The sequence below is a fragment of the Paralichthys olivaceus genome, chromosome 6 (genome assembly GCF_024713975.1).
Source record: "Paralichthys olivaceus isolate ysfri-2021 chromosome 6, ASM2471397v2, whole genome shotgun sequence".
In the NCBI taxonomy this organism is placed as follows: domain Eukaryota; kingdom Metazoa; phylum Chordata; class Actinopteri; order Pleuronectiformes; family Paralichthyidae; genus Paralichthys; species Paralichthys olivaceus.
In genome coordinates, this window is record NC_091098.1 from 10,242,636 (window position 1) to 10,267,169 (window position 24,534).

The 24,534-nt window shown below is 43.2% G+C and overlaps 1 protein-coding gene across 2 annotated transcripts in view; it reads left to right on the forward strand.

Annotated features, from left to right (window-relative positions):
- Window positions 1-14,956: 14,956 nt before the first annotated feature.
- The window catches only part of celsr3 (cadherin, EGF LAG seven-pass G-type receptor 3), a 101,480-nt gene continuing 91,902 nt past the window's right edge, over window positions 14,957-24,534 (forward strand). For both annotated transcript variants that reach the window (XM_069526474.1, XM_020089078.2), the window contains exon 1: window positions 14,957-20,928. In XM_069526474.1, the coding sequence (XP_069382575.1) occupies window positions 15,387-20,928 (5,542 nt within the window). In that variant the 5' untranslated portion in view covers window positions 14,957-15,386. The remainder of the gene's footprint in view (window positions 20,929-24,534) is intronic.

The following is a 24,534-nucleotide window of genomic DNA, read 5'->3' on the forward strand; positions in this document are numbered from 1 at the left end:
AGGTCTGTACCCATGTGTAACTAATTTTCTACCAATCTGGGTTCCTGCACGTCCTGCTGGCTGCCACATACTCCCACTGCTGCAGAGTGGAACCGCTTTCATGGAAAATGTCACGTACCTTCCAAACACTGTCCCCCTCTTCTCATATGGGATTTATCAATGCACACAGGAGTCAGAACACTGACAATGGACAACTGCAACAAAAACCACAGTGTGGTCAAAGCTATATGGACAGAAAGAACATAGTTACGGTAAAAAACATAATGCTTGGTCTGAGATGGGACATGAAAGTCGGTTGCACAACTTATCCATCTACTTGTCCTGCATTTGCTTACTTTCTGCTTCTTCTGGCACTGATCCATCAATTTAGCACTGGATGTAAATTTAACATGGCAACATTGACCAATATCAGCACAATCCTGAATGCTGCTGTTGGCTGATTAACTGGCTTTTTCATATATACTTGTATTATATCTGCTTTAGAAATATAGCATCAGTCAACCTCTGATATACAGGCCAAGTTCTCCGAATCAGTGTTCTCTAGAATATTAAGCAACATGGGCATCTGCTGTATATTAAGCAGACATGCCCCCAAACTGAAAGCTTTGAACTGCTGCTGGTTTCAATGCAGGGATTAATGAAAAAAAAAAGAATTTCAATAGAATACGTTACCTAACATGGTAGTGAGTGGCCAGTGAGCCCAGTAGAAGAACATGCTCGCAACAGACCACCACTGTGTGTGTGTGTGTGTGTGTGTGTTTTGGACTCGTCCTGTCGGTGCACCACACAAACTGGAGATGGCTTCTGCTGGCTCCTCTTACCAAACAATGATAGAAATGTGTCAATCATTGTTTGAGGTGTCGTCCTCCTGGACAGGTTTCGCACAACAGTTAACATTTGAATTAGCCGAGCAGATCTTATTGATGTGGCTGATGTTGTGTGAATGCTGAGGACGCTTTTAAATTAACACATTTCTGTCATATGCATTTGCATACTCTGATCTTAAACCACAGAGCTGTGCACTCAGAAATCAAATAGTGCAGATTAAATAATATGAGACTTTAAGTGTTACATGCCTCACAGCTTTTCAACTCTGACGTCTGAGAGAATTATCCAAATTATTGACCGTGTCTTTGGCTTCGTATCATCTGCACCATGCCTCGAAACATTCCGATCACGCCTGACTGCTCAGCTGGAAACATGGAAAAGCCCAGCAAAAGTGGGTTTTCCTGTGGTTGTTGCCTGCAAGCTCTGAATCTGCATAACAATCAAAACACTAACGTCATCATAATGTTATATTCTTAATGTTGTTAAGAAGGTGAACATTGCACACAACACACAAAGAATATTTCACCATGACAGAAGAAAAATTAAGCTCATCGAGCTAATTGTCAACCATTATCAATACAAGAAAACAACTTTTTTAGAGAGCCAACATATGCAGGGGGAGAATTTTGAATATTTTGAGATCTGTATATGCCCAGACAGGTTTTATTCTATTGAAACAGCAGCCTACACTTCTACACAGTTTAACACCTTCAGATCAGACTCTGAAGCTGCCTCACAGAAAACCATTTAAAGCATGAATAACAATCGCGTTTTTCACTTCTGACATCTTACCATGAAAACATGTCACTGCATTGTAACCAGCATGAATCCAAGCTGGATACAGCCTCTATTCTCCATGGAGCAGCCGACTACAAACTATCCACAGTCTCTATTCAAGTCTCAAAGGAGTGTGTGGGGTTCTCAAACAAAAAACATTTGATATTTTCTTTTTCCACATCAGAACCAAATCCCAAACTGTGCTTGAACTGCCGGTGTGCCACACTGGTGCAGAAGCTCCAGCAGTGCTGTGGTCCTGAGCTGGCGGGACAGCGAGCAGATGTAAAGCCTGGAAGTGATGCTAATGGATTCTGTCCTTGTTTCTGATCCCCCCACCCCCACCACCCATTAGTGTACTCCCTTGCTCTGAATCACAAATGCACAGTGGCAGAGTAAACAGAGACCCCTTCACTTTTTGCACATTTTACTGGGTTCCTAGATTTAATATGACATTGATACAATTGCTATTATTTAGTCTTAATTGCTTTTAAAATTGTGGAAGACCACAGACATAACAGATTTAATCGATTTTTAAATATTGAAATTGTGAGAACGATCCAGTCGAGACGCAGAACCTCAGGCTCGTTAAAAAAACAATTTCTGAGAGGTGATTCCAGAAACTCAGCTGGCTGTGCTTGTTTGAGCAATGTTTTAAATTGAAAAAAAATAAGAAAAGAACAATACCACAAATGTGTCCTCCTTTTCTACTGTCCCCCTGGCACTGGAGACAAAAGTGATATCGGCGCTGTAGACATCTGGTTGTTGAAGCCTCTCGGTCATCTCTCCCTCATTGGCTATTGCAGGTTTCACTATTACTATTTAAATTTTCTCACTCACTAAGTTGAGATTTACAATTCGAAATCGGGGAGACTCTGACTCAGTCTGCAAAATTAAAATTATGTCTGTCAACCCCTCACACTCGGCAACACCCCCACGATTGTCAGAAGGGCTGAATCGACCCGAAATCAGCCTGATCTTTGAGAAGTGTCTAGAACTGAACTAGAGTATTTATGTAAAGTTTGGATTTAAATTTGAAATATTCAAAAGCATATTTTCACTTCCTCGTTACGCACCATTATGATTATTGAGTGTAGATTGAACAAAAAGGGCAACTTTATCCATTTGGAGTTATATCTACAACACAATACAGTGTAACACAATTTCCTTATTTAAATGATTTAAAAAGATGACTTTCATCTTCAATTTGCAACTTGATCCTAAATTCTTAATGTGGTATTTGGTGCCAGACATTTAACTGTCCAAATGCAGATGAAGATCCCTCACTATCTGTCAACTTTACAGCTTTGGATATTTTTTTCTTCCAGTTATGTATGTTGTGGTGCGACGCTGCACAGTGGAGGAGAAAGAAAGTTGTGGCTGCAGCGAGCTTGGAGGAGGTTGTGTGTTTGTGCAGGGAGCCACCATTGCAGCAAGTTTTTTTTTTTTTTGCTCTGGAAATGTAAAGCAGGCAAAGAATGAATAACAAGCTCAGATATTTATATCAGCGCTGCATAATTTCTGCTTCACAAATGTCATCACTCATCTCTCTACATCCCAACTCCTTACTTTCTCTGCCATCAACACCGCACCTCCTTCACATGATCCCTCTTTCACTCCTCAACCTCTGTCGCTTATCCTTCTTTTCTTCCTCCTGTCTTTTTACTTGTTCTTCCCCCCCTCCCACCACCACCTTTACACAATCTCCTGCTTTTTGGCTTCTCATTCTCCCTCACTCTTTTTTCATTCTATGATTTAGGTCACTGACTGACTAAAAGACTCCACACAGCTGGCCTATAAACCGCTCTGTCCTCCTCTTCAGTCCCCTCCCCTCGTACACACACACATAGACACGCACACATACAGTGATGAATGACAATCTGGCCCTGGCAGTAACTGACAGCATCCTGAAACACTTTGTTTATTTGGTCCATCATGTGCATTCATGCTGGTCCTCACACACACTCTTTATTAACCTCTTCACCAGTATCTCTTTTTGTCTGATTGTCCTTATTTCACTTTTAATAACTCACCTTTTCTTCAACTATCCTATGTTCTGTCACTCATGACTGAGCCATGGAAGTACAATGAGAGTGTGTTTGTCTTTTCTCATCTCAAACATCCCAGCTAGAGGAGTTTGATCTTCAGATATCTGCAACATTTACTTCACTTTTTACTTTTTAATGTTTTCTTAGCTGGAGAAATTCTGAGTGGATTTTGTATTTTTATTGGGTTTTTTTTGTATTTGTTTGCTTTACATCGGTCACAAATTTTACAAATTGCCCATGTACGCATCTCTGCTCTACATTTAATTGTGTGGCCACCAGATAAACCACACAGTCACGCATTCATGCATTCACACTCACTGAGAGACACACACACACACACACACACACACACACACACACACACACACACACACAGAGGCTTAACAGCATAATCTCTACCCAAATAATTAATGACATCATTTTGGCTATGACATTGTTGGCCAGTTGGACGCCAGAGGTAATAAAATGAGAGTGTGTGGCGGAGAGTGGGAGAGAGAGGGAGAGAGAGAGAGAGGAAGAGAGAGAGAGGGGGTGAGAGAGAGAGAGAGAGAGAGGGGGGGGGGGAGAGTGTGTGTGGCAGAGAGTGGGAGAGAGAGAGAAAGAGAATAGAACACCAGAACAAAGGAAAGTTATCTGAGAGACCACAGAGACAAGGTAAAGTAAGGTCAAGAAGTGAAATGAGGAAAAAATACGGAAACATGGTGGATGTGGATGGGGTAAAAGTCTATTGGTGTTGTAATCATAAATTGAATATATATCATAGCTGCTTTGGTCAGATGAGGTTAGTTTTGACATTACACTGGATCTTAAAACACTCTTAAAGTCTAAAATTAAGCCAATATTAGCCTTTATTGACAGTCACAAATTGAACCTGTATTAAATTAACTTTGGTGATTAGTGTTATTGACACATGCAGCAGAAACAGAGCAACATTTATATCCTGTTGGCGTCTTTTCACCTCCTGACTGAACCACCTTTGTCCTGTCCGTCAACGATTGCCAAAGTTAACTCTCTGGATTAACAAAGTAAACTGTCTGGATTTCAGAGCACATTTTTCACTCTCTCCTTCACATCAGCACATTTATCATCTGACCGATGAACAATACCCAATATCCTTTAACCAAGATAACACTGTGCACGCAAAAACAAACGTTAAACCATTTCTATATATTTTACCCCTGCGATCACACCCTGGCTTATATACTTTTTATAACTCAAAATTCAGTTTTGCATTTCAAATGTCTAACTTCAGAATAAGTATGTTTTTGTTCTTTTTTTATTACTGTATTCAGTCACATTTTGATTTGTTTGTTGTATTGTTGGCAAGTTTTTTTTTTAAATGTGCAACTTTAAATTATGAGGAATAAACTATCCCATATTAGTATGTTGAATGGACAAACCCCAGAGTAACTGAACTACATGGATCCAGAAAACACTTCAGTGTAACACACGGTCTTATCAGCAGCTCAACAAAGAGTAATCTACGATCAACATATGCAGCAACACGTGCCTTTGTTTACATTTCACATTAGCTAACAGTTAGCTGGCGACTGGCGCTAATGCTAACGCAACAACAGCTGTGGCTTCATGCTAACCTGGAGGTGAGGACACTGCTCGGTGTTAGGATCTTCACAGGAAACGACAGAATAAGCCAACGCGTACATGGCTTCGTATTGAAGGTATTTAACTGATGTTCCTTCATACTCACGTGTTAGAAAAGACAAAGATCATTACTGAACTTGTGTGTGCTGACTTGTGACGCGTTCAAGTGTAGTCGTCTTTGCCATGTACGGTAAACTGAATGAGCCTATTTTTAAAATTACCTTTTGTTTTCATCAGACATCAACAGCAGTTTAACCTTTAACGTAAAGTAAATAGAATTTCTATAGTATGTTATTGACTGTTGATGCAGATTACGTCATGGCAGAAGTAAATAGTTTGTCAAACAAGCAGAATACTGCTCTAAACTACTACTGAGCTCTTTTCAACCGAGAGAAAGTTTGTAATGTGCAAGAAAGGTTTGTGAGGCCTGCCGGGTGCCTCTGTATGGGATTCTGGACAGGAAATGTGAGGAGGCATTTCCTGTGGAAACATCAGGTTTAGAGATATTAGGCAGGAGATGAAAAAAAGTAACTTGTAAAACTTTACAATGATAGAAAAGTCATGAAAATAGTCTCATTGCAGCAGAGTGAACCCGGGATCAGGACAAACAAACAGCAGGCCGGGGTTAATAGACATGGCGAGGAACAAGGAGTACATGGAGCAAAGGCTACAATTGTTAAACTAATGGAATTTGAGTCAAGATTATTTTCATGCTCAAGCATCAGTTCACCTGTTTTTGGGGAAATGATTGAAAATGATAAAGTATTTGTACATCTATGTCAGAGTTGGTCAGAAGTAGACAGGACCTTTTATTTGAAGAAACCAGTTTAAAAGGTCTGAGAGCCGTTCCCTTTTTATAAATTCAAATTGAATGTGAACGAGAGTTTAATGAAGAACTGAGGAACCAGCTGTTAAATCAACAGTTATGGATCACAGGTGGAGAAGCAGCTCTACAGGAGGGTTTCACCTCTTTTCCTTCCCATAATTCTTTCATCTTTTCATCAAGTGAGGCGCGTCCCCGTGGAGAGGCGAGACTCATTATTCACACACGCACCACACTGCTTCTAATTCACCCAACCACAACACGTGCCGGGCAGCTGCCACCATATGCCACCCTGTGTGTGTGTGTGTGTGTGTGTGTGTGTATGTGTGTGTGTGTGTGTGTGTGTGTGTGTAAAGGGTGGGTTTCCAGCAAGTGGCTCTTCTGTCACTGACTGCCTGTCTGTATGTCAGGAAATGCCTGCCCCTCCCTCTCTGCCTGTCTCTCTCTCTCTCCCTCTCTCTCTCTCTCTCCCTCTCTCTCTCTCACACACACTCAAACATTCACACCCTGTCCCACCTCTGTCACCCTCGCCCCGTGCTGAATATGCATCACTGCTACATCACTTCCAAGCTGGACAGATGAACAGCAGGCCAGAGGCCACCTGCTGACCTGCCGCTCAGGATCTCCCCACGTTTTTTAGGGGGGTTGTTAGCCGGGTTATCAACAGCCTGTGACCCTCCCCACCACATCCACAACCCCCTCTGTAACCCCCTGTGGGATGGCTCAACTGTGAGGCAAAGAGACGATGGCAGCAGGCACTTAGTGGGGAGCGATATTTGAGAGGGGGAAAGCAATGAGAACCAAAAACGACCTGTAAAGATTGTCTCCTTTTGTACTTCTGGCTTTGTCCTCATGTTTATCTGTCTGCCTCTTTGTGTATGTGTGTGTTTCAACCTATGCGCCCACCTTTTCTTCTGTCCTCTCTCTCTCTCTCTCTCTCACACACACACACACACACAGCAGTAATCTGCCAGTCTCAGTGTACCCCCTCAACCTTTCTCTCTCTCTCGCACACACATACACACAAACACTCATGCTTTCACTGACTGTTCCCATGGAAACCCACACAGACAGAAAGCATGCGGGCCCCTGCCTGGAGGCTCGAGGTAGCGAGGAGACTTCCCGCGAGGAGTCAGCTGGTTATTGATCCTTCGCTACAGAGAGGCTGGCCAACTAGCACAAGCACGCACACATGTTTGCATACAAAAATACACACGCACACTTGGCACAAAAAATGATCCACTAAACAGGTCCAAGTTTTGCCAAGGTTACTTATCATAAAACCCAACAGTGAACAGGCACACCACTGCTTTTAAAATCAGCACAGCAACAGTTAACATGTGTCATCTCTGCTAAATGGTATCGTCCCACCAGATGTATTACTTTTTTAAAGATGTTATCTTAGTTCAAGGATTTTTTTACAGCTGACACATGAATAAGAAGAAAAAAAAAAGATGTTTGCAGTTTTAAAGATGTAAGAACACACTGGTGAGATCATTCCCAGAAAATCCAACATGACAACAAACATAATAATGTTCCACCCAGGAAATGCCAGAAAATATCACAGCTGAGCAGTGAACTGAATAATTCCCCAAAGGCTTGTGGAAATCCAATTCACAGCATATCAGATATTGTGCCTGACATACAGGAAATTGTATAAATGTTGTAGTGCTCCCCCAAGCTGAGCTGAAATTTTGAATATGCAGATGAAATCCTGTTTTCCACCTCCTCTGATTTAATGTGAACGTGGCGTTGCAGTGTGTCAGACACTGGCATATCTATTTAAACTCTCTTTAGAATGATCAGTTCAACAATACTCATCATTTTCATCAGCTTAAACACCAAGAAACGTGTACTGTTATTCAAAAAACTGTTGATTTGCTTAATTTACCATGTAATGTTTTCCATCAGAAAGCTTTTATTTCAGATACAGTCAACGGGCCATAGAAAAACATCTGGTAATTTCAAGCCTGTTAAAACAGTTACATCCGGATGCATTATTTTCCATTTGAGACAAAAGTAACAGATATTCAGTGTGAATAAAGGCAGCCATTAATGGACCTGACCCACATTACCTCACATAAACTGGGAATAAGATTTTCTCATCTAGACCTTCTTGTTTCTGACTCCACATTGAGTGGGGATATTAAAGGCTGCACTCTGAAGTCAGAGTCAATATCATGCAAACATCCTGCCATAAGGTATTCATTTGATTTCTGAAGATCACTCCACATGCTGCTCCCATTTGAAATAATAATAATAAAATCAAGCAAGGAAGTTCAGGAACCATCTTCTACTTTTCACTTTGCAAAAACAACACGTAACTGTCCATGGTGCTGAATAGAAAGAACAGTCCCAAACTAATGATCTAATTAGATAATAACTAATTATCACCACAATCAACACAAGGTACTAAATATGTACTATTTAAAAGAAGGTACCCAACATATTCCCTGCATCATCTGATGGTGTTTTTGTCTTTTTTATATTGAGCATTAGCCTCAATTGATTTTATAACATCATCTCATTTGGATATTGCATTCAGAAACATTTTCAGATACCTGGAAGGTCCATTTGATCAGTCAATACGACCACTTAACGCTGACATGTAAAAATCATTGAGGTTGTTGTTTCCAGAGTAGGTAGACAGAACACCTGTCTCCACAGAAACGTAACACTTAATAGACCTGGAATGAAATGAAGACATATTTATCACTCTCTTCTCCAACAGGGTACAAAGCATGGCTGTAGGGCAAAATCTAAATATACCAAATAGATGAATACAATAGACATACAAATGTAGCAGGTTGACAAATGTGTTTACAAGGAGCATGTGTAGCCATCCTAAAATAATTGGATTATGTAAGGACATGGTGCTGTGAAATAGGCCGACACCTTCAAAGACTGCATCACCATAGACACCTGTCACATTTTAATCTGTTAATGGGAGTTTGATAGTGTGAAATTAGATGATTAAATCACCTAATGTAATTACATAGGCCTGAATGAGGTGGCATGTGGATTTTTGTCACTAGATTACCTTTTGCACTATGATGCTTGTGATTGCTATTAAAGAATCACTTTCAGATACAAGCCTTTATGCTTTTCAACTCTTCATCCGTTTCTCTTCCTCTCCTCACCTCACTCTTTCATCACTTCCCGCTTGTGTCTCTTTTAACTTCTCTCTTCTCTCTTTACCCCTTTTAAGAGTGCACTTTCATCAAGTCTTTGAATTGTGTGTTAATAGGCATTCGAGTTGTCGTTTTGGGAAAAAAATAGGTGAAACAGCAGTTTTTTCCAATCAGGACTTAGAGACATTGTCAGGACTGTTTGCTGTGACACTTTAGAGCAGAGCATGATCCACCACCAAGGAGGTTATGTTGTCACCCTTGTCAGCAAAATTATGCAAAAACTACTGGATTTACTGGGTTACCAGGAAACTTGGTGGAAAGATGCAGTATGCGTCAGGGAAGAACCCATTAAATTCTGGTGTGGATCTGAATCAGGGGGCAGATTCAGACTTTTCTTTCTTTAATATTGCAAATTTCTCTGGAAATAATTCATGGATCTTGATGAAACAAATCTGACATATTTATGTAATTGATTTCTATAAAAGTGAGTAATTTGGTACATCTTCATTGAATGTAAGGTGCTGTTGAACTCTACTGAGTGTTCTGTGTTTGTCAGAAGGATTGTGCAGGATTATGCAAAAATTGCTGGACCAGTTTCCGTGAAACTTGGTGGAAGGATGGGACATGGGCCAAGAGAAAAACGATTTAAGTTTGCTGCAGATGTGGACAAAGGAAATTTTATCTTGAACATTGCAAAATAGGCAGTTTTTTTAATACCATAAGAGAATAATTCATGTATCTTGATCATCCTTAAGGGACTGATTTGTATGTGTAATTTGGTGTGGATCCAAATAAAAAATAATTATTTAAATGTAGTTTAATAAGCAGACTGTTGGAGGTAATTCTTTAAGGGACTGATATTTATGTGTAATTTGGTTTGGATCCAAATAAAAACAAGATGACAACTATTTAAATTTCATGAGCAGTGTTTTTTTTTAAAAGTGCTTGAATTCCAACTCTCAGCATGAGGAGAATAAACCTCTGCTGTCGCCTGAAAAGGTTTGCACTGCAGTTCTTCAAGTTTCAAGCATTACAGGGGCTTGACTTTCTGTTCCTTCCTCACCCTTTCCCTCTCCCAAATTCTCTCCTACTCATCACTTGCCCTCTTTTTCCAGTCTCTTTCCTCCTCTCACACACACTCTCTCCCTGGTGTGAGAGCCACACATGCTACAGTAGCTGTCAGTCAGTTTTGTTTCGTGTCTTGTCTGTCCAGCCTCTCTGATCCATAATAAATGGCTCTAAGTGGCACAGCATTCCCTCCCCGCTGTCACTCAACACTCTGTCTATTAAAGTTCCTGCTCAGTTTAATTAATCTGACCAGTTGCTCAGAATAAAAAATTGAGGTGGACATGAAGCTGTTACATCCTGAATCTAAACTCCTATTCACCTCGTCAATTAATAAAAACAACATGAAAAGGTGTTATACTTATTTTCTGAAACTTATTTGTGTCTGTTTAATTAGGCATGCTCAATCATTTTGTGTACTTAATTGGAGCAACACAGACAAGCAGTCCCAGATGATTTTGAGTCAGATTTTTATTTGGTTTGACAGCCAGAGCTATTTATAATTCAAGAGTTTTCAAGGGTACATTTGGGATTCTTCAAGGTCTCAAGGTCTGTGATGTAATCTGCTGCTAGTCTTTCAAAGTGCCAATCAAAATAAATATATGTAGGCCTTGAGACACTTACAGTTGTCACAGGCAATTTACATCCTGAGCTGCGGATATAGATGTGTGTGTTGTTCAGTTGTTGCTGTGGTTATTGTTTGTGGATTTGCCAGATTATTTTCTCTTTATTCCTCTGTCTACTAGCAGTTAATTGTAGAATAGCCCACATTGATCTTCTAACAATTATATTCTTCAAATTTACAAATGAAACTCCATTTACTTGGTAATGAAAACACACTGTATTTGGGAAAGACAAATCCAAATTTCCTCATCACATTTTTCACATCCTCATGTTAATAGAGTTTCTATTCGGTGTAATTAAGCGTCCATCTTCCAGAGTAGGAATCAAAATTACTTCATGCCAGAAATTTTCCCCTGGTGCACTCGCTGCTGTCTCGTCCTGATAGACCGGAGCCTATTAATACCTCAAAGACATTCAAGGGCGTACAAGGATTAAACTAGTTTTCATATTTTGCAAATGGGGACTGGGAATATTTTTGTAAAATATGCTGTGTAATCCCCTCCTCTTGTGTGTTATGTGTGTGTATGTGCGTGTCCAGTTAGTATTGGATATATACTGTATAAGATGCCTATTGTGTTTACAGTATTTTTTCCATCAAAGTGTAAATCTATTCTGTAATGTTACAGCTCTATATTTCCAAAGATATCCTCTTTAGCCTTAGAAGAACTGAGATTCTCAGTTTACTCAACACTTAGAACAAACACCTTTGATCATCAACCTTTTTCAGGTTTTAGCGAAACAAAATCTAAGTTAAAACAATATTTCCTACCTCAGAGAGTAAATTCTACTCAGTTTGAGAAGAGTTGCGTCGACCATAAAATAAACAATTGGCTCCAGTTCCCCTCACAACCCTTCAGGGATAAGCAGTATAGATTATGTATGGGTGGATGGATAAAATCTCACAATGACATCAGTGTGAAATAATTGTTAGAAACGACATAACTGTATTTTTCCTTGACCAAATGTCCTTTGTGCTGCTGCCCAGATATCAAAGACTGCAATGAAAACAAGTTAAAGGCAGCAGTGTAATGTCCTTGTCTGTTAAGTTGAGCTGTGAAACCAAAAAAAGAGAAGAAAATATCTGACATGAAGCAATTTTGAGTCCTATTCTGGAAAATGGACGGTGAATTATATCGAATGGAAACTCTAATAACATGAGTATGTGGATACGTGACAAGCTCCCCATCTCCTTCTGGATTATCATTCCTAAATAAAATGTGTTTTCATTACCAAGCAAAGGGAGTTTAATTCACAAATTTGATGAATGAATCAAAACTTGATTGTGTTAGAGGATCACTAATCAGCTATTTACTGCTGTAGGAGAGAGAAATAAAGAGAAATTAATCTGGCAAACCCACAAACAATAATCTAATATGCCCATTCAACAACTAAACATGGGAAGTACATATATTGCAGCTTTTGCGTAACTGAAGAGGAGAGGATATTAACAATGGTATTTAATTACTGGTGACTAGTATAATCACTGAAACCAAAACTTTAATAGCCTTAGTGTGTTAATTTCCCAATGAGGAGCATTGTAACAAAATACTATTTCAATTTGGGTTTCAGGGGTTTCAGTGAGGCAGAGCAGCAAGAAAATTAAAGCTTCCATGGGAGCCAGCAGAAAACACCCTGCTCCAGTGAAGTCCTCTGCTGCATGGAGTCACTTTGACCTCTCACATCTGGGTGGTATAGAAAAAGATCCTTCTAAGCTGAAAAGAGCATCATTACATCTAAACTATCGCTGCTGAATGAGAAATCTTGAATAATACCTGTCACACTGTCTCTCACGCTGCTTTGTCACCATTTGTCTAGACATCCCTCGTGCTTCCCCTGACACGCACCCCATCCCAAATCCTGTTAACGCTGCCAGCCTGCGTCACACAACAACCTACATTCGACAGTGATCACACCGATTGAGTGCAGGCATAAGGGGTGTCAAAGCCGACACAGTAAATCAGCTGCGAATCCTGGTGACACAGCATGATGGCTGGGGGGAGACAACTGAGAACCAGAGAGGGGAGGGAGGGAGAGAGCTTTTCTTCTGTGCATTCAAATCTTATTTGGAAAAAGAGGATATGCATTTTGAAAACCCATGTTGCTCTGTGATCCAAGTGTTTAGCAGAAAAAGAGAGACAGGGATCCAAGGGACACACACACATATTTTCACACAACTAAATTTTCAAAAACTGTTGGTCACAACATTTGTTTTTCATTTTGTGACTCAGTTTTAATTTCACATTTAAACTGAAGTAAAGGCAACAATAGTCTCGTGTTCACTGTGGTCTTTGATATGTGGGTGGCAAGATGGATCAAAGGACATTTGAGTGAGCAGCAACTTACGCTGATCAGTCCAGCAAAGACACACATTCAATTCAAACAGCTTCTAGCAACAATTGCCCAACAATGTGGTGTGTGTGGCCCAATCACAGCTGGGAGTAACCTTAAACCCCGCCTCCTGCAGCAGCAGCATTAAGAAACACCCCCACCAAGACTCTGACATAATGATGCAGATAGGGAATAGCAAACACCAAGCAAGTACTTTTACTTTTGCTCAAGTAGAAACATTTATGTAGTATTGTTACTTTTACCTGAGTACATTTTGTCTAATTAGTCAAATTGTTGAGAACTTCTTCCAACACTGACCTTAGCCCAACCCCTGCAGTTGGAGGTTGATCCTAAAATTTTAAGTCTGCTAGTCACACACAACCTAAACCAGCCCCTTCATAGAAAATGAGAAATTAAATGATGATCTCTGTCTGGAGGATTCCCCACTGAGGACATTTGTTCCCCTGGAGCCTAACAAATCAGTCATACACGCAGAAAAACGCACACACTCAGCAGAGAGAGGGAAAAGCAAGAGCCCATGGGGAGGGGTGTGTACGCGCACATTCACGCGCACGGTCACGCGGCGGTCTGTGACTACTGCTCCTCAGCTCTTCAGGCTGACACGCCTTGTTGTGTATCTCCACCCATCAGCCACGGGAGGAAATCACACTCAATTCCAGGCGTGTCATTAGAAAAACTGCACCACCCAGTCGGCATTATAAATTGGTATTGAAAAGGAAAAAGAGATCGAGAGTGGATGCTGGAGGAAATTTGTAGCCTACTTTGCATAATGTGATTTTTTTTTGCAACAAGTATCAGGAAATGGATCTGCCCATTTAGCCATGCGCAAATTAGTGTTAAATTGGGATGATTGCCGGATTGCGCGCATGTGCCTTACAGTGAAATGAATCACAGTAATCCTATAATAGATTTTAGTAGGATACTATATGGCTACTACAGCAAATATATGAATCCCTATGGAACTATTAAGCCTATAGGCTATTTTATTCTGCCTTAGAAAAACATTATTCACAATGAAGTCTCTCTCTCTCTCTCTCTTTCTGTGTCTGTGTGTGTGTGTGTGTGAATTACTCATCGGTGATACTACGGGAGATGACGTCATTTACTTTTACCTCACACTGACTGGAACATGGACTCTGTAGCTTGACATCAGATGATATAATGATTACAAATAAATCCATAGCCCTCAGTGATGCTGATGAACTGGAGCTTTTATATAAACAGAAATAAACAAATAGTCTATCATAATAGATTGTGATGTCTTGTCCCAATAGACTCTGAGAAAGTTTCTTGGAATTTCTTTCTTTTCTTCTTTTTTTTGGTGCATTTCTCTCATATCCCACTGCTGGATCATTTCATTTTCTTCTTAATGTGTGTGGGGGGGATTTCTAGGAATCAGCAGCAGTGCTGTTTGTGTGTGTAACCCTCATGAAGGGTGACAAACCTGCGGGGCTGTTTGAAGTGATGGTTATTCAGATGATATGGTGATGACGCTGTGATTTTGTAAGATACAACCCCCCCTTCCTCCGGTTCCTCTTCCAGTTGTGTATATGGCTGCCGCCGCGGGTGCTGCGTAACAGCCCTGTGCACCGGAGCCATCCATAATGAGGGGGGGGGGGGGGGGGGGAGAGAGAGATAGATGCAAGCAATAGGGGGAGGGGTAGAAAAAGGAGAGAGGAGGAGAGTGTGATTGTGTGTGTGTGTGGATGGATAGTAGCCTGTACCATCGGGCTGTGCTGCCTCTGCCTCTGAGGAGCGCACACACATAACAGACACACACACTCACTCTCTCTCTCACACACACACACACACACACACACTGAAGGATAGTGTGTGAGCCAGCCAGTCAGTGTGAGTGTGTGAGCCATGTTGGATGTGAATGAACGGGAGGAGAGATGCTGCTGCTGCCGCCCCGCTCCTAACGCTCAGACCTCCAGCTCCACGGACCACAGCGGGTAGATGCCAACTCTCCAGGCCGACGGAGAGACGGGGGAGCCTGGGGGAAGGTGTCGGGCGGTGCCGGCGGGAGAGAGAGAGAAGAGAGAAGTGACGGAAGAGAAGGGAAGACGAGAAGGAGAAAGAGAATAGGCAGAGGTGGAAGAGGGAGAAAGGAGGGGAGAGACAGAGAAAGGAAGAGACTAAATGGCTGCACCGCTACCGGGCTTCACCCCGCTGCTGCTCTCGTCTCTGGCACTCCACCTGCTTCTCCTCGGCCCTTTGTTCGCCCTTACCCCGGGGACGGGGAACACAGGAGGGGCTTCCAACCCATGGACCCCCGGCCTGTGCTACCGAGACGCCGGTAAAGTCAGCCAGGAGCAACAGCGGTGCGAGGGAGCAAGGGGGACGCCGAGGGGCAGCTGGTGTCTCCGCCCGCGCAGGTGCACCGTAGAGCGGACTGAGGGATGCTCTGGAGCGCAGCGCGCAGGAGAGACGCCGGTAGGATATCACCGGGATGACCGGGTGCGGAAGGAGAGACAGAAACGTGTCGGGACGGTTTGGGGGAGTGGAGACGGTCCACCGGCATCAGCACCACCACCTCCTCCTCTCCACCCAGGTAGCTCAGATGGCGTCGGCTCAGTGGAGGGAGTGGAGAGAGGGAGGATGGGGAGGAAGGGCGTTGTTTCCCCTCCCGCTTCACCTGCTTTCACCTCCTTGCCGGTTCAGAGTGGCAAAAAACGGGCAGTACAAAGGACTAGAGCGTGTGCGCAACGGTGGCCGGCGTCGAGGCCACACCTCGCCAAGCGTGGCGCCGCAGGAGCCTTTGTGCGCGCCTCTGGCCTGCGCGGGGCACCCGGAAGTGGCGGGGGGAGATGGGGAGAGGGGTTGGAGAGGGCTCCTGAGGTGAGGAGGCTCTTTGGTACATGCTGCTCCCTGACACATCACCAGCGGTCCTCACTGCCCCTCTCTGCCAACAAACCCTGGCCTGGCCCCCCATCAACCAGTTGCTCTTGTTGCATGCACGCTCTTTCTGGATACAGCTCACCTCATACTGATGCTTCAAACTACACCTTTACATGTAATCCCTGCTTCCCTGAGGATTCAGACTGCATTGCAAGATCACATTTGGACCACGTGTGTCATTTTCCAGCTTGTGATTCTTCTCAGACCGGCTGCACAGAGGAAATTCAGCCATATCCAGATTACAGGAACAGTAACAACAACAAGGCGGATGATGGGGGCTCAGCCAGCGTGGACAGCAGGGCTGGTAATTGTTCTGATTTGGGCAGGCACAATGTTATCGATCCCAGCAGCGACAGAGAGGGGGGTGATGATAGCTGTTTGACTGGGTGCATGAGGGATAAGGAGGTAAGATTTGGGAGGGATGAGGAGAAAAGGAACAGGTGTAGAGCAGTGATTAACCCTGGTACCAGGAGACACCTAGAGGGTTGTGGGCCCCCTCTTCACGTTGCAAAAGCTGGATATAAATATGCCAGCATTAGAGATGAGGGGAGGGATGATAAGAAAGAGGGGATGGGTGGAGGAGGGATAAACCAAGGCAACAAACAGATTAATTTATCTAATTATCCCTATAATGATTTGGCTTTTCCAATTTTTTTCCCAAACCTATGTAGGGCTGATAATGAGCTTCGACATGGGAAATCAGCACCAGAAAGAGGGCAGAGCAGCCAAACCCAGGGAGAGAGGAGGGAGTTTCCCGGTGGTTGCAGCATTTATTTGGACAGAATAGAAATGGGGGATGGATATTTAGCAGAGTTTATGGTCCCAGAGGGAGGCATAGCTCAGAGGAATCTCCCCATCCATTTTACCCCCAGCAGCATCACTGAGACACACAGCCAATATCCTGATATTGCATCAAAATATCCTGTGCCTGCGCCCAATTCACCCACTCATACAGAAAGTGCAAAGCTATCCCAACCCCTTCACCTGTCTGCTGTAACAGTGAAAGCAACTTCTGACGAGGAGCCTGCCGGTGACTCAAGCTTTTTCTTGCCTGCTGAGTTTTCCGTTCAATCTCCCAGTGCTGTGTCAGCCACATCTCACTCTGCAGCTGCAATCAAACCACGGCTTCTCACGAAAGTAAATCTGACCACATGGCACAATGACTCTCCACGTCAACCTCATCACCTGCCTGTGGAGAATGTGATTTCAGCACGTTGGACAGCTCCCTTAGACTCTGTGTGCGTGTTTCTCTGGAGCAAATTCAATAGCAACAACAACAACAACAACAACAACGAAGAGATAGATGGACACAATCTTGAATCTGAAATGGAAACCTTACAGTGGAATGGACAGGCACAGCGACAGGACCTGTGGGAGAGGGTCCAAACAGGGTGCCCTGATAGCCTTTCCACCGACTGTTCAGCCACCGAGCGCAAGGACCTTGCACATGTGCAATTAAAATCTGGTAAGCGAGTGCCATTAAAGCTTGAAGGTGTCAGACAGTCAGATAGGCAGCAGATGGGGGCTGAGGCAGGCAGAGAGAGGGATGGAGAGTGGGAGGGAGAGGGCTCAGAGGGGTCTGCTGCTATTGCTGCTACTGCTGGGGGAGGAAAATTACAGGTGGGGGAGGGCGAGAGAGAGGCGCGGCTGATGGAAGGGAGAGATCCAGGGGGAGAGGAGGAGGAGGGTTGGAAGAGAGGAATAACAAAGGCCAGCCACGCAGAGGAGAGAGAGGCAGAGGAACTGAAGGGTCAGGGTAGGGGCAGTAGCACCACGGGCATCACACAGCTAGATAGTGAAAGAGGCAAGAAAGAGAGCCAGGCAGATGAAAGCCACGCAGGGGGAGAGGTGGAGGGGGAGAAAGAGGATGAGGGGAGGCACAGCTCAAGGGGAGAGAGGAGTCTGGAACGGCTGATAATAGTAGCAGATGATGAAACTTCGCAGGGAGAGAGGCAGAGAAAGATGCTGATGCCGTGGCCTCGCTCTCGACGAGCAGCCAACAGACACCCCCATTTCTCCCTGTATAACTTCCAAGTACAAGTAGCTGAGAACCAGCCTCCCGGCACCTCAGTCATTGTCATGTCCGCCTCAGACCAAGATGCAGGAGATGCAGGCAGAGTGAGCTACACAATTGCCCCGCTGATGAACAGTCGCTCGTCTGACTATTTCCACATCCACCCAGACACAGGTCTCATCACCACCACTCAGATTCTTGACAGAGAACACATGGATCTGCATTACTTCCGGGTCACAGCGACTGATTATGGCTCCCCTCGCCTTTCTGGCACCACAATGGTGGCCATTACTGTTTCAGACCGAAATGACCATTCTCCTATATTTGAACAGGCAGAGTACAGGGAGACAATCAGAGAGAATGTAGAGGAAGGCTATCCCATTTTACAGCTGAGAGCAACAGATTCAGACTCCCCATCCAATGCCAATATTCGTTACCGGTTTGTCGGTGACATGGTTGCAATAGCACGATCAGCCTTTGAGATTGACCCACGCTCTGGCCTCATCACAACCCGTGGGGCAGTGGACCGGGAAACAAATGAGCACTACACTCTCCAGGTGGAGGCCAGTGACCAGGGGAAGGACCCGGGCCCACGCTCCGCCAACGTCAAAGTTTTCATCACCGTGCTGGATGAAAATGACAATGTGCCACAGTTCAGTGAAAAGCGCTATGTGGTGGCAGTGAAAGAAGATGTAAGGCCTCACTCTGAGATCCTCCGTGTGAGTGCTTCAGACCGTGACAAGGACAGTAATGCTGCTGTTCACTATAATATCATCAGTGGTAACAGTCGTGGCCAATTTTCCATTGACAGTGTCACCGGTGAGATCCAGGTGGTGGCACCACTAGACTACGAGTCTGAACGGGAGTATACCCTTCGTGTCCGTGCACAGGACAATGGCCGACCACCTCTCTCTAACAACACTGGAATTGTGAGTGTACAGGTGACAGATGTCAATGACAACCCCCCAATATTTGTTTCCACACCATTCCAGGCATCTGTGCTCGAGAGCGCCCCTGTTGGTAGTTCTATCCTCCACATCCAGGCCATCGATACAGATTCTGGTGATAACGCCCGTCTGGAGTACAGGTTAACTGGCACCAGCTCTGACACACCTTTCATTATCAACTCTGCAACAGGCTGGGTAACTGTCAGCTCCATCCTGGACCGAGAATCTGTAGAGCACTATTTCTTTGGTGTAGAGGCCAGGGATTATGGCATGCCACCTCTTTCTGCGACAGCAAGCGTTACAATTACAGTGATGGATGTTAATGACAACCGCCCTGAGTTTCTCCAGAAGGAGTACTATTCCCGTCTGAATGAGGATGCTGTGGTCGGTACCAGCGTAGTGACAGTCACAGCTGTGGACCGTGATGTCAACAGTGCGGTGACCTATCAGATAACGGGAGGAAACACCAGAAACCGCTTTGCCATCAGCACAGCGGGAGGGTCTGGACTTCTCACTTTAGCCCTCCCGCTGGATTACAAACAGGAGCGGCGTTATGTTCTGACAGTCACCGCCTCAGACCGCACGCTGCACGACACCTGTCAAGTGCACATCAACATCACAGATGCCAATACACATCGGCCTGTGTTCCAGAGCGCCCACTACTCTGTTAGTGTGAATGAGGACCGGCCACCTGGAAGCACTGTGGTTGTGATCAGTGCCACAGATGATGATGTTGGGGAAAATGCTCGAATTACATACTTCCTTGAAGATAATATCCCACAATTCCGCATTGACCCAGCCACAGGGGCCATAACACTCCAGGCAGAGCTGGATTATGAGCACCAGATGACCTACACTTTGGCAATAACAGCTAAAGACAATGGCATACCACAGAAATCAGACACTACATACGTTGAGGTGAATGTCAATGATGTGAACGACAATGCACCTCAGTTCCTCAGCCCCAGGTATCAAGGAACAGTGAGCGAGGATGCCCCCCCTTTCACCAGTGTCCTCCAAATCTCAGCCACTGACCGCGATGCACATGCCAATGGTCGTGTTCAGTACACCTTCCAAAACGGTGAGGACGGGGATGGAGATTTCACCATTGAACCCACATCTGGGATTGTGCGAACTGTCAGGCGTTTGGACCGTGAGAGTGTGCCATTCTATGAACTCACCGCTTATGCTGTAGATCGTGGCGTGCCACCTCAGCGGACCCCTGTCCACATCCAGGTGACAGTTCTGGATGTGAACGACAATGCCCCTGTTTTTCCTGCTGATGACTTTGAAGTTCTAGTGAAGGAGAACAGTGCAGTGGGCTCTGTGGTGGCTCAGATCACAGCCACTGACCCGGACGAGGGCGCAAACGCTCAGATCATGTACCAGATTGTGGAGGGTAACATCCCTGAAATCTTCCAGATGGACATCTTTTCTGGGGAGCTCACTTCACTTATTGATCTTGACTACGAAGCCCACAATGAGTATGTCATCGTGGTGCAGGCCACCTCAGCACCTCTAGTCAGCAGGGCCACTGTACGGATCCGATTGTTGGACCAGAACGACAATGAGCCCACGCTACAGGACTTTCAAATCATATTCAACAACTTTGTGTCCAACCGGTCCAACAGTTTCCCCAGCGGGGTGATTGGGAGGGTACCGGCCCACGACCCTGATGTGTCAGACAGGCTGTACTACACCATAGACAGGGGGAACGAGCTTCACCTGCTGCTCCTGAATCACACTAGTGGAGAGATCCGACTGAGCCGAAAACTGGATAACAACAGACCTCTGGTGGCTCCCATGCTGATCACCGTCACGGGTAAGAGACCATGGAGGGAAAAAATGTTGGAAAATGAGAGGGTGTGTGTGTGTGTGTGTGTGTGTGTGTTTGTGTTTGTGTATGTGTGTGTGTTTGTGTAGTCAGTTTAGATTCACCTGTAGCTTTATTGACTGTAACAAATACTGTGAAGATAAGGACTCAGACTCTACAGGGTTGTTTGCGAGTGAGACAGGAGAGTGATGAGGCTGGATGATATTTGGTTGAGTTTTGGGCTTTTCATTTTTTGTCACTTTGTCTTGACTTGTGTGCATGAATGAAAAAAAATGTAAACACATTCTGCTGATTGTGAGAGAAAGCCAGTTGAATGAGGGGAAGGAGAGAGAGGAAGAAAATTTCGACTTGTTACCTGTGTGTAAGAAATCTACTACTTGAACTACCTGTGTCCAGTAAAGAGCTCATGTGAGTGTGAGCGTGTGACTGTGAGAGTGACAGACCTGTTGCCTAAATGAGATTCACCTAGAAGCACGTCGGAAAAACAATTGGGAGATTTAGGTCATAGGTGACTTGGCAGGTTAAAGCTTGGAAAAGGTGAGAAGTAAATGAAAAAAGGATGAGGAAAAAAAGAAGGGAAATGCTTTGTATGTGTTTGTGGATGATTGTGTGAGAAGAATGACAGTAGAGAAGAAGGGAGAAAATGTATAAGAGGAAGAAATAGATTTAATAACTTTTGAAGTCTGAAGGCACTGTGAGATAAGTCAGGGTTATTAGTAGGGTTTTTCTCAATTAAATTCTAATATCAGTCAGCATGTTGCCAGTTTCTGAGATATGCTGCTGTACCAGTACCAGTCACATTGATTGATAGGTGATCTGAGTGAAGTGCAGGCCAAGTTCCCACAAGTATTTTGGATTATTAAAGAAATACATATGAGATATCTGGCTGTTAGATGTTTTGTTCAATTATATCAGTACTTCTATGATGTATTAATTTTCTTTAAAACAATAAGTAAAACATATAATTTCTAACCCCATCAACAGTAATTTAAAATCTAAACCAAGTCCTTACTTAAATAATAAACCTCAAATAATCTCAGTAACGTTTTGTACACAAGAGGTAATATTCAATATCAATGCTACTAATAGCATCATTTTTCACTTTCTTTAACTTTGTGAGAGGCCGTTTTTCAACATGTCAGCGAATTTCTTAAGGAATAATGCAGAGATCTTTATGAAACAAATCAAGCATGTGTGGGCTGCTAATATCAATGAACAAGTGAAATTTGGTACAGATCCAAATAATGACCTAAATGAATCTGATCTCAATACACGTAGATGCAATATTATGATAAAGTGGCCATTCAGCCTTGGCAGCAGTGCCCTCCGAGTGCCCTTCTGGTTTGTAAATATATTTATGATATGTGATATATATTTCCTAATGAAATGGGACAGTGTAAACTCATGGCACATCATAGAGAGGAAAAATGTCATGCTTATCCAGAAAAGTCAAGTGCCCTTTTCACAGGATCCATCATCTTATCTTAACTGGAAAAAAGTTTCAACACCATAATGAGAAGCTGTTGTGCTGTTCATGAGTGATTACTGAATAATGAATTAGAATTTCTCGGCTCAATGTTAAATTCATATTACAAGTTGTATTGAGACTATGTAAACACAAGAAAATAGTCATATCTCTTTTTTCCCCATCCAATGCGTAGGCCTATATTTAAGAAACAGTAACTTGACTTTTTGTATTAATTCTATTCTAATTTATTTTTAAAGAAACATATTTTGCTACTTATTTATTTGCATTTCCGGGCTTCAGCTTTAAGATAAAAGCTTCCTAAAAGCTCCTCAGACCTCTTTCCTTTCAATGATCAAAGCTTTAGAAGACAAATAAGGAAAAAGAAAAAACGAGAGCACAGCGTTGCTTTGAAGGCGTGGTTAGAGCTGCTTGTATTCTGTCAGGAAGCTGTAATGGATGAGAGCTGGCATGGGACTATGTGTGACCTGCTACCCTATTTACACTGAGTGAGTGAGGGAGTAAGGGAGGGAGTGAGGGAGGGAGGGCGAATGGACTGAGTTGGTGAGGTACTCATTCAATTAAATTTTATTTGTATAGCGCCAAATCATAATGTACATTATCTCAAGGCACTTTAAATAAAAGGTCAAGACCTTAAAATCTCATCAAGTGAGTAAAGTCAGTTACCAAATAAGTTAATTAATAAGTTAGTGAGTGAGTGACATAGACACCAATATCAAGATGTTATCTGCTTACACACACACACACACACACATAGACGGGGTTGGAAACAATACAATAATAAGAAATATAGAAACAATATAGTAAAAACAAAACCAATACTGTCGTAATTGATGAGAGCCATGAATCCTGTATCTATATTCAGGCAGACACAGGCTGATGTAATGCACAATTATATTTATTCACTGATACAATAAAATATGATCTGAAATGATATATAATGAAATAATATGATATTAAATATTGACATTATTTACTTTTTCGAGAGTTGAATAACATGCACAGAGGAGGGGTCTGGGGTTGGAGGTGGGGGTGAAAGTTTGTTTTGGGGGGAAGGTAAAGGTTAAGGGGGTGTGAAGGAAAGGGGTGAGCCTGTGAGTTGGGCTGTAGAAATAGTCCACAAGCCTGAACAATAGAAACACATGACATTCATAATTTAAACTCCAGTCCACAACCTATGCTCTTATTTCTAAAGGTGAATCTACTTTAGTCTAAAGACAGGACTCCTTGAAACATTAAACATGTCACCAGAGCCACAGAAATCCATGTGAAAAACTGAGAACATTTACTCAACAAAAAATAAAAGTTTCAGCAAGAAAAATGGTCGATGTGGATTTGTTGTTCGCAAACAGATCTAGAAAACAGAATATCATAAAGGAGCAGCCTGATTAATATGTTCTACTCATTAATTATATATATTAATAACATGTACTTAGTATTTATTAATGTAATAAATGTATTCAACACAAATTACAAACTCTATTTCAAAGGTTTCACCAATTGTGACTTTCACTAACTGTGTGTTTACTTGATATTTTTCCTCTTTAAGACCTTTTCCAGCATAAAAACTGTGTGAGTGAGTGAATAAGGGAGTGGGTGAGAACGTGTGCATGTGTGTGTGCATACATTAAACTGTGTGTATGGACTTTGTGTGTGCCACTTTGTCACCTTTCTCACTCTTACTCTCTTCCTCAACCGCTCGCTCGTTCCCCCTCCTCTCTCTCTCTCTCTCCTCTGCTCCAGGATTTGACAGTTATGAGATTATAATGAAACAACAGTCAGCCAGAGTCAGGCTCGGAGCACTGCTGTCACTTTCATTGTGTGCTGTGTGTTATCTGGGACTACTCGTCCCTCCTCTAACCATCACTTTCTTCCTCTCCTTTATCCCCCCCCCGTCTGTGGATGCTCGGCTGGATGGCTGAATTAATCTTTCTCTTTTATTCCTCAAATTTCTCTCTTCTTTTTCATCATCCTGCTTTCCATTTCTTCTATATTCCCATCTGCCTTCCTCCTTTTTTCTCCTTCTCCTTCTTTCTCTCCCCCTCATGCCGCTGTATATTATTTAGTCATCTGATGTTTCCTCTTTCTTTTTCTCCTCCTCTGCCCTC